Source organism: Stegostoma tigrinum, chromosome 3 (genome assembly GCF_030684315.1).
Source record: "Stegostoma tigrinum isolate sSteTig4 chromosome 3, sSteTig4.hap1, whole genome shotgun sequence".
Taxonomy (NCBI): Eukaryota; Metazoa; Chordata; class Chondrichthyes; order Orectolobiformes; family Stegostomatidae; genus Stegostoma; species Stegostoma tigrinum.
Window position 1 is genome coordinate 114,976,431 of NC_081356.1, and position 18,875 is coordinate 114,995,305.

The 18,875-nt window shown below is 43.8% G+C and overlaps 1 protein-coding gene across 1 annotated transcript; it reads left to right on the top strand.

Moving 5' to 3' along the window:
• Positions 1–256: 256 nt before the first annotated feature.
• On the top strand, positions 257–10,340 carry rwdd (RWD domain containing 4). The gene is made up of 7 exons (XM_048528335.2): positions 257–423; positions 2,663–2,743; positions 4,817–4,926; positions 7,747–7,897; positions 8,617–8,725; positions 9,933–9,982; positions 10,229–10,340. The coding sequence occupies exons 1-7, from the start codon at positions 400–402 to the stop codon at positions 10,301–10,303; spliced, it is 600 nt and encodes a 199-aa protein (XP_048384292.2). The 5' UTR covers positions 257–399; the 3' UTR covers positions 10,304–10,340.
• The last annotated feature ends 8,535 nt before the right edge of the window (positions 10,341–18,875 follow it).

Below are 18,875 nucleotides of genomic sequence, written 5' to 3' on the forward strand. Positions count from 1 at the left end.
GCCTCCACATCGGACCACCGCAATTCTCTCAACGTCTTATTGACGTCTGCACGCAGGCCACCCTGCGAGGTGACGTTACACGCATCCTCCCTCCCCTCCACGACAGGCCCCACACCGTAAAGGAGGGCACCAACACGCCTGCGCAAAAGCTTCCCCGTCCCTGGGCCGGATACGCCTGCGCAGATCGTCCGGGTTTTGTGGGGGCGGTGCAAGGGCGCTGTCACGTGATGTCAGGGACACTGATTGGTCGAGCGGCCCAGCCAGTGGTGTGCGAGGTCAGAGGTGAACGACGGCGTGGACCGGAGCTGGCCTTTGGACTGACCCGGGCCGGATGGAGGCTGCTCGCCTCTAAAGGCTGGCAAGCGCGAGTTCTTCCTCCTGCCCGCCAGGGTTGCTGCGATGACGGCCAACGAGGAGCAGACGGTGAGCCGATGGAGCCTGTCAGTTGAGCGGGCCGTTTGTCTCCGTGGCCTGTGTCAGGGCTTTGGGCGGAGAGTATGTAGGTGTGAGGCTGGAAAAGCACAGCAGCACCTCGGAGTGCAGTCTGACCTGCTGTGCTTTACCAGCCTCACACCTATTAGAATGTGGCTTCCAGCACCTGCGGTGCTTATTGTCTGCAGGCGGCGAGGGAGCGGTTAATGAGGGGGCCGCGGACACCCGGCCGCTGTTCTAACTTCAGTCCCCAAAAAGCTGAAGGACCAGGGAGTTGGAGATGATGAAGCTGCCAGGCATCTATCAGTAATGTGAATGATGAGAGTTTCTCGTTGCTTGCCTCGTAGAGCAGTGACAACACAAGACTGGGCGAGGCTTTTATTCTTTATCCATTCGTGGAATGAGGACGTCACTGGCTAGGCAGCATTCATTGCCCGTCCCTTGTTGCCGATAGGACAGTTCAGAGCCACCCTCATTGCTGTGGGTTGGGAGTCACATGTAGTCCAGGCAAGGTAAGGATGGCAGATTCCTTCCCTAAAGGACATTAGTGAACCAGACGGGTTTTCCCCCTGAAAATCGGCAATGGATTCGTTGTCATCATTAGATTCTTAATTCCAGATATTTTATTGAATTCCACTGTCTGTCGTGGTAGAATTTGAATGTGGGCCCCCAGAATATTATGAGGCCTCTGGATTAACGGTCCAGCAATTATGCCACTCAGCCATTGTCAGCCTGGCGTGTTCATACATTTTCTTATGAAGGTTTCAGTACAAATACCCACCCTGAGACTGGGGTACTGGGGAATAAATTGGAAATAGAATGCAATAAATACTACACCCTAAACTCTCAGTAGACTTGTTTTTAAGGGTTTAGAAGAGTTTCACCAGGGTGTTACCTGGGCTGAAGCTGTTCAGCTATAAAGAGTGATTAGACAACTGTGGTTGTTTTCCTTAGAGCAGAGGCTGATGGGGTGATGTGATTGAGGAATACGAAGTTAGGAAGCGTAGAGAAACTCTTGCCCTCAGTCAAAGGGTCAATAACCAGAGGGCAGAGTTTTAAGGTAAGGCACAGGAGTTTATTGGAGAATCGTGGTGGGTGGGTGGGTGGGTGGGGGGAAATCACCTAGAGGGTACTGGGTGCCTGGAACTCACTATCTAAAGGGATGGTAGGTTTTGAACCTTTAAGAATCTATCTAAATACTTAAATATATCAAACTGCTATAGCATACAATGTTAGATCTAAATGTCAGAAACTGAATTAGAATAAGTGGAGGCCTGATGTTTGGTGTGGACATGGTGGACGTTTGTCCATGTTGTAAAACTTACTGTGTTGGTTGTAGCTTGTGAAATTCTCTGCTGAGACCGCTGGATGGAGGAGTATTGAATATTTTTAAGGCTTTGTTAAATAGTTTCTTAACTTACAAGGAAGTAGAGTGCTTAAGATGTGAACAGGAAAGTTGAGGCCACAATTGTGTCAGCTTTGATTTATTGAATGGTGAAGCAGGCTTGTGAAACAGAATGATCTGCTTGTAAATTTGTGCATGTGTGCATCGGCAATTACTCTCCTATCAGTGGAAAAAAATGCTGTTCCTTTTTTGTTACTGAATTAAGTTCTTGAAACTTGGCAATAAAACTGTGGAATTATCTTCACCGCAAGAGCAGCAGTACAAGAAGGGTACTTATCACCACCTTCTGAAGAGCAATTCAGAATGAATAATGACTGTTGGTTTTGCTAGAGAAGGCCATGTCCTGTGAATGTATAAATAAAAATGTATCATTGGCTGCTTCTGTAAAAGTCCGATGTATTTTGAATTTCTGGAAGCAAATCAAAATTAGTTGGATCATGTGAAATTTTAGCTAATTTGAGTTGTTGATTTTCTGTCATATCCTATTCCTGAAGAGAGCGATCTATAAAAACCACATTATATATTTGAGCCTTCTGGAAAAGCTACAGCTTCTTATCTAACAAACTTGTGACAAAAGCAAGCTACAGCTATTGTAAATCTGAAATGAAATCAGAAACTGTTGGAAATGCTCAGGACTGTTTCAGATCATTTAGCGTTTGTTAGAATATTATTTTGCTTGTTCTAGCATTCGTTAAAAGCAACTTAAATTTCATCTGAATAGCCCTATCTGGATCTGTTATAAAGATGTCAACAGATTACAGTGAAAAATGAGGTACTTTCCTCACCACCTTTAATGTCATAATTGGTTTTTGCTTTTGTTTTCAGATGGAGCTTGAAGCTCTTCGTTCCATTTATGAAGGAGATGAATGTTTTAAGGAACTTAGTCCAGCATCTTTTCAATATAGGGTAAGCTAAGTAAGTCATTTTATGCAAAAGCAATTGTATTTACTAATTTTTGACCATCATTCCTATACTTCAAAACATGACACATTATAAATGGTGTAGCTGCAATTGGAATGAACTCATTTGCAACAGCACCTTATTTGAGGAACACCTGTAAAGCTGTTCTCCAGGCGTCAGTTTTGGCAGTCTTGACTTTTCCTGACGTTTATTAGTAACGCAGACCTTCTCATTAAGGGCGTATGTGCAGTGTGGTATAAGTTAATACTAACACATCTGCACTTTTACTATACACTGTACAACACAATACTATACATTACAGAAACAGGCCTTTCGGCCCACTGAGTCTTATTGCCATGCGTGCTATTTAACACTCTGTTCATCACCCATTCATGTGTCTTTCACGATACAGCTTAAATATTGCTAACATGTCTGCTTGCGCCACCTCCACTAGCAGCCCATTCCAGGCACCCACTACACTTTGTGAAAAATTTTCCCTGCAATTCTCCCCTAAACGCTCCCCTCTCACCTTGGATCCATTCCCTCTTGTAATTGAACTTTGCCCACTGGGGTAAAAGAACCTCCTTACTATTCAGCCTTTCTATGCCTCTCATAATTTTAAAGACGTCTCTCAGATCACTCCTCAGCCTCTAACTTTTCAGTGAAAACAATCCAAGTTTATCCAACCTCTCTCATAACTAAAACTCTCCAGACCAGGCAACATCCTGGTATACCTTCTCTGCACCGTCTCCAAAGCAGTCATGTTCGTCTGGTACTGTGGCAACCAGAACTGCACACTGTATTCCAAATGTGGCCTAACTAAAGTTTTGTATAGCTGTAACATATTTGGGCAGGCTAGGTGGATCGGCTATGCTAAATTGCCTATAGTGTTCAGGGGTGTGTGGGTTATAGGGGGATGGGTTTGGGTGGGATGCTCCAAGGGGTGGTGTGGACTTGTTGGGCTGAAGGGCCTGTTTCCACACTGTAGGGAATCTAATCTAATTGCCAGGTTATATAATTGATGCCTTGGCTGATGAAGACAAGCGTGCTGTGTGCCTCCTTGACTACAGTATCCACCTGTATAACCAGATCCCTCTGTACGGCGATTATCCTATGGGTTCTGCCATTTATCTTATAATCTGCACCTGAAATTGATCTTACAAAATGCATCACCTTGCATTTTTCCAGATTAAACTCCACCTGCCATTTCTCTGCCCAAATCTGCAATCTGTCTATATCCCACTGTATCCATTGACAATCCTCTTCACTATCTGCATCTCTGCCAAGTTGGGTGCCATCTGCAAACTTACTAATCAGACCACCTATATTTTCCCCCAGATCTTTTATATGTATGTATGTATTATAAACAACAAAGATCCCAGCTCTTATCCAAGTGGAACACTACTAGTTGCTGATCTCCATTCTGAAAAGTACCCTTCCACTGCTGCTGTCTGGCTTCTAAGGCCAAGCCATTTTTGTATATGTTTAGCCAGCTCTTCCCAAGACTCTACCAACTGTACCTGCCTGCCATGAGGTACATTATCAAATGCCTTATTAATCCATGTAGACAACACCCACTGCCCTTCCACCGTCAATAATTCTTGTCATGTCCTCAAAAACACAATCAAGTTGGTGAAACTTTGCCTTTCCCATATGATGTATTTGTTATATGATTGATCATGAAGCCAGGGGTTATTATTGCTGAACGCAGTTGCATCTTCCTCTTTGTGTTGGTATAGTTTTTTTTTGCAGTCTTGGCTGTTTTTCAAAGCATTTTTTTAAAGAAAAGAGTCACTGTGGAAATTTATCAGATGCTGGGAATAAATTTGACTTGCCACCAGTGTGGTGAAACTGGTGAAGCAGTTTGACACACTCTCTCTGGCTGATCTGCATCCACTAGGTTGCCATTCTGGTGACAAAGCTAAAATTTCACCCACCCTTCCCATTTATTCCCTAAAAAGAGGAGAGCAGATGCAACTACTAGGACTAGGAGCAATATTGCTAAATGTTCTATTTATAATTACTTCACTTCTCTGCCATTACTGCATTATGTTGTTTTATTTTTCCATATTGTTTTAGGTAGGTAACCTTGGTGACCCTAAAGCCTTCCTACTAGAAATTTCATGGCCTGACACGTATCCAGAACTGCCCCCAAACATATCATTGAACGCATTCTTCAATAATGGCATGTAAGAATTCCAATCCTATTTAGCAGAAAATGCTGGATTTGCAATTTTTTAGAGGTGTGTAATCAATTGATTTGTGAATTAAAATCTGTGATCTTTGAATATAAGTGCTCTGTATTTCAGATTTCTGCACTTTTTTTAAGAAAAATGCTTACGTACACTTTTTGATAAGCCATCTCCTTCAGTTTCATTCATATTAGTAGGGCAAATTATACTTAACTAACTTGCAGGAGTTTTTGTTTTAATTAAGTACCAAAAGGTTGATGAAGGTAATGATGTTCATGGACTTCCAAAAAGCATTTGATAAAGTGCCTTACAGCAAATTTATCGGCTAAGTTATGACTCAGTTAAAGAAGCATTACCTGCACAATTATGAAATTGGCCAGCTGTGTGATAAGAAACAACAATGGTTAATGGGTGTTTTTCAGACTGGAGGAAGCCTTAACAAATTTCTCGATGGGTCAGTACTGGGACTCTTGATTTTTCCTGAATATATATTAATGACATTGACCTCCTCGTTGTGTGAAACTTGTTAAATCACTATTTGGGAACATTTGGGGCTGCAGAGTGGCTCAGTGGTTAGCAGTGCTGTCTCACAGTATCAGGGACCCAGGTTCAATTCCACCCTCTGTGCAAACTCCACACAGACAGTTGCTACTGTCCCTGTATCTTTGCCGGTTTCCTCCCATGGTCGAAAGCTGTGCAGGTTAGGCAGATTGACCATGCTGAATTGCCCATAGTGTCCAGGGATATACAGACTAGGTGGATTAGCCATGTGAAACGTGGGTGACAGCGATAAGTTTGGGGGCTGTGGATCTGTGTGGGATGCTGTTCAGATGGTTGGTGTTTAAAAGGGGCCAGCACGGTGGCTCAGTGGTTAGCACTGCTGCCTCACAGCACTAGGGACCCAGGTTCGATTCCACCCTTGGGCGACTGTCTGTGTGGAGTTTGCACATTCTCCCCATGTCTGCAGGTGTTTCACGTAGATGCTCCAGTTTCCTTCCACAGTACAAAGATATGCAGGCTGGGTGGATTTGCACTGCTAAATTGCTGTTAGTGTTCAGGGATATGTAGGTTAGGTGTGTTAACCAAGGGAATTGCGGGTTTACAGAGGAAGGTTAAGCGGATGGTTCTGGGTGGGATATACTGTTTGGAGGGTTGGTGTGGGGTTGTTGGGCTGAATGGCCTCTTTCCACACTAGTGATTCCATTCTTCCTTCTGGAGTATTACGTTCATGTCTAGGTGCCACACTTTAGGATAAGATGGGACTACATTAAAGAGTGTGTTCCCATGCTGTACTATTCTTTGCTGTTTGATTTGATGTATTATTGTTACATCTACTGAGATATAGTGAAAATTATGTCCAGACAAATGATACCTTGCACAAGTATAGAAAAGAATGCATAATATAGTGTCACAGCTGCAGAGAAAGCGCAACACTCGTATGAGGTCAGTTCATAAATCTGATAACAGCAGGGAAGAAGCTGTTTTGAATCTGTTGGCATGTGTTTTCAAACATTGGTATCTTCTGCCCGATGGAAGGGGGTGTAATCGGGGTGGGAGAGGTCTTTGATTATATTGGTTGCTGTCCAAAGGCAGCAGGAAGCGTTCAGAGATCCATGAGAATGGAGCAGGGATGAGACCTTCAGTTATGCAGATGAATTGGAGAAGTTGGCACTCTTTTATTTCCTTGAAAGGAAAGATTTGAACAGGTTTTATGAAAGTATTCAAAATAATGAGAGGGCAGACTAAATGTGGGAAAAGCCATTCCTTTGGTGGAAGGATTGAGAACATGAGACAGACTTAAGGTAATTGAGAAAAGAAACAATTGCGACATGGAGAAGCCTTTTTCATACCAGTGGCTGGGAGCTGGACTGCATTGCCTAAAAGTGTGGAGATGTGGTCAACCAAGTCATTCAACTGGGAGTTGAATTGCTGTTTTAAAAAGAATGATGTGCAGAGTTAATAGAGAATGCATGAGGTGAAATTGAAATTGCGTGTACAGTGAAGTGATACAGACAAGATGGCCAAAAGGCCTCCTGTGCTGTAATAGAACTAGAATTAGATTTTACTGGCATGTGTGCTCAAGTATAGGAATGAGTGAAAAGTTTATAAAATTAGCATTCTCCAGTGCCAGTTTAGACACAATAACCTAAACTTTTTTTTAAAAAAACTCAAATATCTTAGATTCAAAAATCAAAACAACCATCTAAGATACAACAGCCAGAATTTTAAAAAGAAACAAAAGCAGAAATACCAAAAAAAACAGAGCCAAGAAGAAAATAATTCTGTGATGGACACTCTCACCCTGGCAATAATATCTTCCTGCCAAATTTGACGGAGCTATTTCTGATATTCCATGCACCATTCTCAGAAAAATGCCCCACAGCCAGTCAATGAAACCAAGTCCATGCAAAACATTTGATGAAAACTAGGCTAGGAGAGTTAACATAAAAAAAAGTACAATTCCCACACTTTTAACCCTTTTACAGAGTGACATACATAAACAATTGACAATAAAATTTTAACCAAAATCAATTCTTCTTCCTTTCTCCCCAGATGAAAAGACTTTTTGACAAATGATTTAGTTATTATTAATGTGTGCCACTTAATACTTTGCAAAGTTTTTACTAAGTAAAGTGTTTGTTTTTTTTTGCAAAAACTTGACTTTGTAAAGGTCTAACTAGTTTGGTGAAGAACTGACATAATATAATCACTTTTCAGTAAAGGCAACAGTTAAAATGTTAACCGTACTCAATTCCTTGGTTTGGTTAAACTATCTGATTAAAAATTATATTAACATATATTTTATGTCCTCTTCAGTTCTTCTTCAGTAAAGCAGAATATAATAGCCAAGCTACAAGAACAGGTTGAAGCAAACTTAGGGTCAGCCATGGTGTACACACTGTTTGAATGGGCTAAAGAGAACCAAGAGGAGCTTATGGAAAACCATCAGCCAGTAGTTGGTGCAGTGGTAAGTCTGATAGTAAAGAATGCACTTAGAAACATTTAAATCTAAGATACGACATTTTAGTAAAAATTGAACAGTTGGGAAACAATCCATTAAAATATGACAATTCAGCCTCAATGTAAGGAACTTATTGTGCATTCATGTTCTATTAAACTTTAGTATCCATTTAACTTGCATTATAAAATGCCTTCAGATGTTTGAACTTTTTTGAATCTTATTTTTGGGGAAAGCATTGGTCTCCTATTCCAGGAACAGGTGTAAAACCAGGTTAACAGCTATTTTAACCTGAATGACAAACTTGCATTTATGTAATGGCTGCCATGGCCTTGGGCTATCCCAAAGCACTTCACAGTTAGTGAAATCTTTGGAAGTGGAGCCATTGTTGTAATTGAGGAAACAGCACCTAATCTGTGTACAGTGAAGGCCAGTAAGCAGTATTGAGGAAAATGATGAGATCATTTTGGTGGGATGTTGGACAAGGAATAAACGTTAAGCACAAACAGAATGCCCCACTCTTTAATACAAGATCCCAGGACACTTCATAAATCATTTAATCCAACAGTTGATATTCGCTCAGCCTTTTCCATTAATAGGGGTACGTTCTTTTTTTCTAGCATGAAGGGACTGTTCTTGTGGTGCTATCTTGTTGCATTAATCACTTTTAAACTATTCAGAAATAATATTTAATTGACACCAATGTATATTTTTGGGCTTTTCAACAGACGATATCAGTGACTCAAAATACTGTAACTTCTCATACTTCTGTGGCGAAGAAAAAGAAAAAAGAACAGTTATCAAAATCTCAAAAGAAGAAGTTGGCTGACAAGACAGGTTTGCAAATGTTGCTGTGAAGATGTAGGATTAGTAACTGTATGATAACAAGCTAACCTAAGATTGAGCACCCTTTTCCAGTCCTGGAATGAGCGTGTGTGGGCTGCAGTTATCTTAGTGTATTCTGATTACCTAATGCACCGTTTCTACACACGTACAGTCATCATCCTATGACAAGTACTGTCAGCTCATCCTTTCCTTCACTGATGGACATCATGTAGCAGATGAGTTTTCACCATGATTTTGTAGTTTTATGATCACACTTCTTTCCATGATTTACTTAAGTAATGGAATTCAGATTTTCTGCACAAATGAGATGAAGTCAGATCATTAGCCCAGTAACAAAACCACTATTGCCATGTCTTATAAAGTCTCTGATACTTAATTTTCAGATTTATTAAAAATATATAAAGTAACATGTCTCAGCTGTCAGATGTAGAAAAGATTCTGAACACCAAGGTGTGAAACATCTGCTTGACATGCCTTAACAGTTTGTTAAACTACTTGGATCTAAGAGAAATAGCTTCTTATCCTTTGCACTAACTTGCCAATGAAATTTGTGTGGTTGTGGTTGAGAAAAAGAATTAGACCCTGATCTGTACGTATCATTGTCAATCCCCCTACTTTATTCATTAACGGAATGAGGGCATCGCTGGCCAAGCAGCATTTATTGCCCATCCCAAATTGCCCAGAGGGCAGTTGAGAGTCAACCACATTGCTGTGGGTCTGGAGTCACATGTAGGCCGGACTGGGTATGGATGGCAGTTTCCTTCCCTAAAGAACATTAAGGAACCAGATGGTTTTTCCGACAATCGACAGTGGATACATGGCCATCATTAGATTCTTAATTCCAGATTTTTTTTATTGAATTCAAATTCCACCATCTGCTGTGGCGGGATTCGAACCAGGGTCCCCAGAACGTTATCTGGGTCTCTGGATTAACAGTCTAGCGATAATACCACTAGGTATCCCTGCTGATAAAGTATTCATTGAAGTCAGGATCAGTCTTGATTGTTCCAAATTTAGTAGCTGACTGTCACTGAATTTTTCAAGGTTTCCATGTAAATTATAGCCAAAATCTGACTGTAGTCCATGGTGCATAGGCCAGCAATGGGTGGGGAGTGTGGAATGGGGTAAAAGAAAGAAATATACCTCTTTGAATCTTGTTCTGAAGACTTTTTTTTTTGTTTTTTGATTTCTGTATTAGATAACCAAGGGGAATTGCCTCGTGGATGGAATTGGGTAGATGTCATTAAGGTATATTTGTGTTTTGTAAACCTCAACAATTGGCATATTATTACCTGGCAACATCTGGCTGTATTTTAACATACAGATTATTGATCAGATGTGATTACCGCTATAGCTTATTAAGATATATAAATCCTTTTACTCTTAAAAATTAAAATGTTGGATTTTTAAATTAATTTCAGGTACTAATAATTTATTATTTTCTCTCAAATCAATCCGACTTATCTTTGGATGACTTTGCTCTGGCGAACACAGCATGTAAGTATTCTTGTTACTGTTTTAACTTCTTCCCCTTGGAGACATTTGTGCAAAGCAGACTTCACTAATTGAGCTGATTGTTTGTTTGTGCAAGATAACTGAATTTCCTGTAACTTACTGATATCACAGTAAAATTTGACTTTGCAATGAAGATTGTCTAAATAGTAAGTCTGATTCTTTCATATTTGGAATGAAACCCATCAAATATTTGACAAAAACAGAAGTTGGTGGAAAAGGTCAGCTGGTCTGACAGCATCTGTGAAGAAAAAGTCAGAGTTTGTGTTTCAGGTCCTGTAACCCTTCCTCGGAACTGGTGGTAGCTGGGAAAACATCAGTTTATATGCAGGAAGTAGCGGGGGAAATGGGATAGGGAGTAAACAATAGGATAGAGCCCTAAGAAAGAGAAGAGCAGTTGGATAGACAAAGGTGGTGATCTGGCTAGGAGGGTGAATTGTTGTTAATGGGGACTGACACTGACCAACAATAGGTAGTGTGTAATGGCAGGCTAAGAGATAACAGGGCCTGACGCCAACGGAACCCGCCCACGGCCGACGACCTCATCGCTCCACCCACAACCTCAACAGCCAGCAACCCCAGAGAAGAGAGCCACACTGAGCCCTGCTGCATCTTCACCCCCCCAACCTCTCACTGACTGAGGACGAACGGTCAGCCCTTAGTAAGGGGCTCACCTTTGTCCCCCTACAACCGCACATCAATGAATACCAGTCACGGTTGGACATAACAGTTTTTCCACTGCCTTCGCCTCCACCTCCACGCTTACTACTTCAACCGGGAACCGAACCCTCCCTCCCACTGACCCCTTTGCCCGCTTCCAACACAAGTCCTCCTCCTGGACACCACCCCCAGGCCTCCTACCTTCCCTCGACCTCTTCATATCCAACTGCCATCAAGACATTAACGACCTCAACCTCTCCACCCTGCTCACCCACTCCAACCTCTCCCCCGCAGAACGGGCAGCCCTCCGCTCCAACCCCAACCTCACCATCAAACCCACAGGCAAGGGTGGTGCAGTGGTAGTATGGCGCACTGACCTCTACATCGCCGAAGCCAAACGCCAACTGTCCGACACCACCTCCTACCCTCGATCATGACCCCACCCCCCGAGCACCAAACCATCATCTCCAACACCATTCATGACCTCATCACCTCAGGGGACCTCCCACCCACAGCCTCCAACATCATTGTTCCCCAACCCCGCACGGCCCGTTTCTATCACCTTCCCAAAATCCACAAATCTGCCTGCCCTGGTCGACCCATTGTCTCAGCCCGTTCCTGCCCCACCGAACTCATCTCCACCTATCTGGACTCTATTTTCTCCCCTTTGGTCCAGGAACTCCCTACCTACGTCCGTGACGTCACCCACCCCCTCCACCTCCTCCAGGACTTCCAATTCCCTGGCCCCCAACACCTCATTTTCACCATGGACGTCCAGTCCCTATACACCTGTAATCCGCATGCAGATGGCCTCAAGGCCCTCCGCTTCTTCCTGTCCCGCAGGCCCGACCAGTCCCCCCTCCACCGACACCCTCATCCGCCTAGCCGAACTCGTCCTCACCCTCAACAACTTCTCTTTCGATTCCTCCCACTTCCTACAGACAAAGGGGGTGGCCATGGGCACCCGCATGGGCCCCAGCTATGCCTGCCTCTTTGTAGGTTACGTGGAACAGTCCCTCTTCCGCACTTACACAGGCCCCCAAACCCCACTTCTTCCTCCGTTACATTGATGACTGTATCGGCACCGCCTCTTTGTCCCCAGAGGAGCTCAAACAGTTCATCCACTTCACCAACACCTTCCACCCCAACCTTCAGTTCACCTGGGCCATCTCCAGCACATCCCTCACCTTCCTGGACCTCTCAGGCAGCCAGCTTGTAACTGATGTCCATTTCAAGCCCACCGACTCCCACAGCTACCTAGAATACACCTCCTCCCACCCACCCTCCTGCAAAAATTCCATTCCCTGTTCTCAATTCCTCCGCCTCTGCCGCATCTGCTCCCACGATGAGGCATTCCACTCCCGCACATCCCAGATGTCTTCAAGGACCGCAACTTCCCCCCCACAGTGGTCGAGAACGCCCTTGACCACGTCTCCCGCATTTCCCGCAACACATCCCTCACACCCCGCCCCCGCCACAACCGCCCCAAGAGGATCTCCCTCGTTCTCTCACAGCATCCCACCAACCTCCGGATACAACGCAGCATCCTCCGACACTTGCGCCATTTACAATCCGACCCCACCACCCAAGACATTTTTCCATCCCCACCCTTGTCTGCCTTCCGGAGAGACCACTGTCTCCGTGACTCCCTTGTTCGCTCCACATTGCCCTCCCACCCCACCACACCCAGCACCTCCCCCTGCAACCGCAGGAAATGCTACACTTGCCCCCACACCTCCTCCCTCACCCCTATCCCAGGCCCCAAGATGACTTCCATATTAAGCAGAGGTTCACCTGCACCTCTGCCAATGTGGTATACTGTATCCATTGTACCTGGTGTGGCTTCCTGTACATTGGGGAAACCAAGCAGAGGCTTGGGGACTGCTTTGCAGAACAACACCACTCGGTTCGCAATAAACAACTGCACCTCCCAGTCGCGAACCATTTTAACTCCCCCTCCCATTCTTTAGATGACATGTCCATCATGGGCCTCCTGCAGTGCCACAATGATGCCACCCGAAGGTTGCAGGAACAGCAACTCATATTCCGCTTGGGAACCCTGCAGCCCAATGGTATCAATGTGGACTTCACCAGCTTCAAAATCTCCGCTTTCCCTACTGCATCCCTAAACCAGCCCAGATCGTCCCCTCCCCCCACTGCACCACACATCCAGCCCAGCTCTTCCCCTCCACCCACTGCATCCCAAAACCAGTCCAGCCTGTCTCTGCCTCCCTAACCTGTTCTTCCTCTCACCCATCTCTTCCTCCCACCCAAAGCCGCACCTCCATCTCCTACCTACTAACCTCATCCCACTTCCTTGACCTGTCCATCTTCCCTGGACTGACCTATCCCCTCCCTACCTATACACTCCTCTCCACCTATCTTCTTTTCTCTCCATCTTCGGTCTGCTTCCCCCTCTCTCCCTATTTATTCCAGAACCCTCACCCCATCCCCCTCTCTGCTGAAGGGTCTAGGCCCGAAACGTCAGCTTTTTGTGCTACTGAGATGCTGCTGGGCCTGCTGTGTTCATCCAGCTTTACACTTTATTATCTTGGATTCTCCAGCATCTGCAGTGCCCATTATCTCTGGTGTATGGTGTAATGGGGTTAGGACATGGGAGAGTTTAGCCCCCGACATTGAGTCTGGAGGGCTGCATGGTCCCCAAGTGGAAAATGAGGTGGTGTCCTTCCAGCTTGCATTGAGCTTTGCTAGAACACTGCAGCAAGCCTGAGGCACACGTGCTGCCCAGGGAACAGGGTGGTGTGTCAAAGTGGCAGGCAACCGGTAGCTCAGGGTCTTTTTTTTCCATCTTTTGCAAGCAGAACGTGTATGTTCCGCAAAGTGGTCACCCAGTCTGTGTTTCATTTGTCAGTCTGTGTTAGGATGCTCCTAATATGCTGCTTGGCCTGCTGTGTTCATCCACCTTCACACCTTGTTCTCTTGGATTCTCCAGCATCTGCAGTTCCTCTTATATCTTAGATTCTGGGAAGTGCAGATGAAGTGTAACTTCACCTGAAAGGTATGTTTGGACCCTTGGATAGTGGGGAGGGAGGATGTAAATGGGCAGGTGAAGCACCTCCGCCGGTTACAGGGAAAGGTGTCATGGTGTTGTGGTGAAGGAAGGAACATTACCTGCGAAAGGCGGACAAGAGAAATGAGGGGAATATTTGTCTGGAGGTGGTGGAAATGGCTTCTGATGACTTTCTGAATGTGGATGTGGTGGGATGATAAGGACAAGGAGACCCCCATCACTGTTGCGGGAGGGAAGTGGTGAGGGCAGAAGGGTGATAGTTTGGACTTGGTTGAGGGCCCTGTCAACAATGGTGCTGGGGAATCCTCAGTTGAAGAAGAATGTAGACATTTCGGAGGCTCCCTAATTGAAGTTGGCCTCATCTGAGCATTTGCGACAGAGATGGAAGAACTGAGAGAATGGGATGGAGTCTTTACGGGAAGTGGGGTGTGAGGATTTATGGCCCAGGTTGCTGCAGGAGTCAGTGGGCTTGTGGTGGATATTAGTGGCCAGTCTATCCCCAGAAATGTCAAGGAAGGGAAGGGAGGAATCGGAGGCCAGGTGAAAGTGAGGTCAGGGTGGAAATTGGAAGCGCAATCGATGATCCTTTCCCATTCCGGATGAGAGAGGGAAGCAGCACTGATATCACCGATTATATCAGAGGAAGAGTTGTGGTTGGATGCCGGAATAGGACTATAACAAGGAATGTTCCACGTACCCACGAAGAGACAGGCATAACTGTCATGCGGCTACCTATGGCCACCCCTCTGTTGTTTTTTCAGGTTGCATTTGGGATGAGACTAACTCTGCAACAGTGAGCTGAAATTGAAAACTTTGTGGAAATGTGTCTCGCAAATGTAATTGCTCACTCCTGATTCTTCTGATCTTTAAAGTATGTTTAAGCCATTTAGCTGATGTGCCTTTTCTGCCATTTGATAAGATCACGCCTGATCTGATTGTAACTTTAACTGCAATTTTTTTATGCCAGTCTCCCATAATCATTAAACAAAAACCGGAAGAACCACGGGTGTTGTATATCAGGAACAAAAACAAAGTTGCTGGAGAAGCTCAGTCAGTCTGGCAGCATCTGAACGGAAAAATGGTTAACGTTTCAGGTGTGGTGACCCTTTCTCAGTAATGTTCTGAGGAAGGGTCACCAGACCCTAAACATTGACTCTGTTTTTCTCTTCTCAGATGCTGCCAGACCTGCTGAGCTTCTCCAGCAACTTTGTTTTTGTCCCATAATCGTTAATTCGCTTTAAAATCATAAAATCCCTACAGTGTGGATCCAATAGGCCTAATAGACTGTTTCCAGTGAGTCAACCACGTTGCTGTGGATCTGGAGTCATATGTGGGCCTCACCAGGTAAAACTGACAGATTATTCTTTCCTGGAAGGGCTTTAGTGTGAACGGCACTGTGGAAACAGTCTATTCAGTCTATTGGATCCACACTGATGCTCCAAAGACCATTCCAGCCAGGTCCACCCCACTACCTCATCCCTGTAATCGTGCATTTGCCATGATTAATCCACCTAGCCTGCATGTCCATGCACACAGTGGGCAATTTAGCATGGGCAATCTACTAACCTACATGTCTTTGGACTCTGGGAGAAAACTGGAGTACCTGGAGGAAAGTCACGCAGTCTTGGGGACAGTGTTCAAACCCTGAGGCAGCAGTACTAACCACTGAGCCACTGTACCAGAATCAATTCTAGCTTGAGGAGTGATTTATACACTGAATTAATTCTCAAATGAAGCAACAAAGGTTGAGCTTAAATTTAAAACAAACAGAAAAGGCAGCCATGCTGCTGATATACTGTTGACCCCCAAATTGTGGAAAGGAAATGGAATAACATATTTGTAGGTGCAAAAACAATAGGACAATAATTGTGGGTGACATCAGCTACTTAAGTATTATCTGATGCAAACAGTTTTTTTCTTAATTTTTTGTTGGGATGCTAGTGTCACTGGCAAAACCAGCATTTGTTGCCAGTTAGTATTTGTCCTTGAACTGAGTGACTTGTCAGACTATTTCAGAGGACCGTTGAGTCAACCACATTGCTGTGGATCTGGAGTCATGTGTGGGCCTCACCAGGTAAAAATGACAGATTTCTTTCCTGGAAGGGCTTTAGTGCGAATGGCACAAAGTTCTTTAGCTACATTCAGGAATTTCTTTTTAGCCAGCAGGTAACAAGCCTAAGAAAAAGGGGTACAGTTCTAGAATTATTCTTCAGAAATGAAGCTGAGCAGATGCCTGATGTGCTGTGGGTGACCATTTTGGACATCGTGACCATAATACAGTTAAATTTAATATTTTTGTAGAATAGAACAAAGATCAAGTAGGAGTACATTTTCTATGTGGGGGAAAAACAGGCACAAAGCTGAAATAAGATTTTGGGTGTAGGTGGACTGGATGCAACTACTTGAAGGAAAATCAGTGACATATCAGTGGTAGGCATTTAAAAGCAATATGATGCAGGCTCAGTATTGACGTTTCCCCATGAAGGAAAATGTGGTGCATTATCAAATCTAGAGTATCCTGGGTATCCAGAAGCATACAGGATGATTGTGTGTCGTAAAGGGTGTATGCCACATAAAAGGGCAGGTCGATGTTTTATTTTTACATCAAGAACAAGTGGGTGACTAAGGAAAGTGTTGGGCCTCTCAGATGTATAAGGTAACCCACACTAGGATACAAAGATACAGGAAGGGCTCTTAATGAGCAACAAAAACAACATTTTTGTAGAAACTCAGCAGGTCTGGCAGCATCTGTGGAAAGAAGAGCTAATATTTCAGGTCCAGTGACTAATCTTCAGAGCACAATGAAGAATGGTCATTGGACCTAAAACATTGTCTATGCTTTCTTTCCACCGATCTCTCAAATTTGTCAAGCAATTTATGTATTTGTTTCAGATTTCCAGCATCTGCAGTTCTTTTCGTTCCTATTGAGTATTTTGTCTCTGTCAAAAGGAAGTGGGATGATGCAGACATTCTCGTTAAAGAGGCGAGTGAGATATTCAATGCGTAAAGCATAATGTGGGATAAAGTCCTGGAAGGACTGACGTATCAAAGGTGAATAAATCACCAGGGCTGATGGATTGCACGTTGGGCTGTTAAAGGATGTCTAGGAGGAAATAACAAACGTTCGGAGGATTATTTTCTAATCCTAACTAGATATAGGCAGAATACCAAAGGTTTGAGACGTATCATCGTAGAACTCCTACAGTGTGGAAACAAGTCCATCAGCCTGACAATGCCACACTGACTCTCGGAGCATCCCATCCAGACCCATCCCCCTAAACACTACGGGCAATTTAGTATGGCCAATCCACTTAGCCTGCACATCTTTGCACTGTGGTCGGAAACCAGGGCAAACACATGCAGACATGGGGAGAATGTGCAACCTACAAACGGACAGTTGCCTGAGGGTGGAATCGAGCCCGGGTACCTGACACTGTGAGGCAGTAGTACTAACCACTGAGCCACCGTGCTGCCCAAAATAAATATTGTACTATTGCTGTAAAAGAGAGTGAGGGGTGGGTCATATAATTATAGGCTGATCAGTCACAGTTTGGGAATGGGAAAATTATTAGAATCAGTTCTGAGAGAATAAACTTTTGCTTAGAAACACATGGATCTATCTGGGATAGGCAGCACATTTTTGTTCAGGGAAGGCCAAGTCTGACTAAATTGAATTTTTTTTTGAGGAAATAGCAAGAGGATTGATGAAGGTAATGATGTAAGACTTTTTATAAGGTCCCACATAGCATCCTGCTCATAAAAATTAATGCCTGTAAGAAAACTGGAAGTCTATCACGTTTCATCTAAATTGACCCAGTGACAGAAAAAAGGTAATGATCGATTGGTTTTGCAAATGAAATGTGGGTTATGATTGAGTTCTGTAGAGCTCCTCTTTGAGTCTCTTGCTGTTTCTTTTAAAAAATTCTTTCATAGTGTTGGCATTTGTGCTAAAGCCGGCATTTATTGCTAATCCCTAATTGCCCTTGAACTGAGCAAATTGCTCAGTCATTTCAGAGGTAGCCACATTATTGTGGGTCTGGGGTCACATTTAGCCAGTGTACCCATGTAATAGATCAAGTAAGGACAGCAGATTTCCTTAGTGAACTAGACATTAGTGAACAAGATAGATTTTTACAACAATTAATACTTTGGTTGTCATCACTGAGAGTAACTTTATATTCCAGGTTTATGAATTGGATTTAAATTCCACCAGCCGCTCTAGTTGGATTTGAATCTCTGTTCCCAGAAAATTAGACTAGTGACATTGCCACAACGCCAGTACTACTGCTGAATACACATTAAAGATTTGGCTACAAATGTGGGGCATATGGTTTGCAGACAACACAAGTCTACATGTTGCTGATCATGATGAAGATGAATTAACTATGAAATTATATCAGTGGTTTGGTTGAATGGGCAGAAGTTGTCAAATTTAATCTTGAAGTGTGAAGTAAAGCATTTAGAGAAGACAAATGAAGATAGTACAGTAAATGATGGCTTATTAAGTGCATGTCCATCGGACCGTGAAGATTGCGCAGTGGGTATATAAGGTGGTAAAGTAACCATGCAAAAGTGTGGACCATCAGGTATCGGAGCAGAATTAGGCCATTCGGTCAGTTGGGGTCAGCTTCAACATTTGATCATGGCCGGTGCACTTTTTCTTTTCAACTCATTCTCTTGCCCTCTTCTCATAATCTTTGATACCCCTACTAATCATGAATCTATCTATCTCTGTCTTAAATGCCTCCAGAGATTCTTCATCCTCTGGCAGAAGAAATTCCTCCTTGTCTAAAGGGGTATCCTTTCACTCTAAGGATGTCTTAATGTTTCCACCTGTGGGAGAAACTTTCTCGACATCCACTCTGTCCATGCCTATTGTTATTCCACCCCCTTTCCCACCATGCTTCTAAATTTTATATTGGACAGAGAATCCTCAAC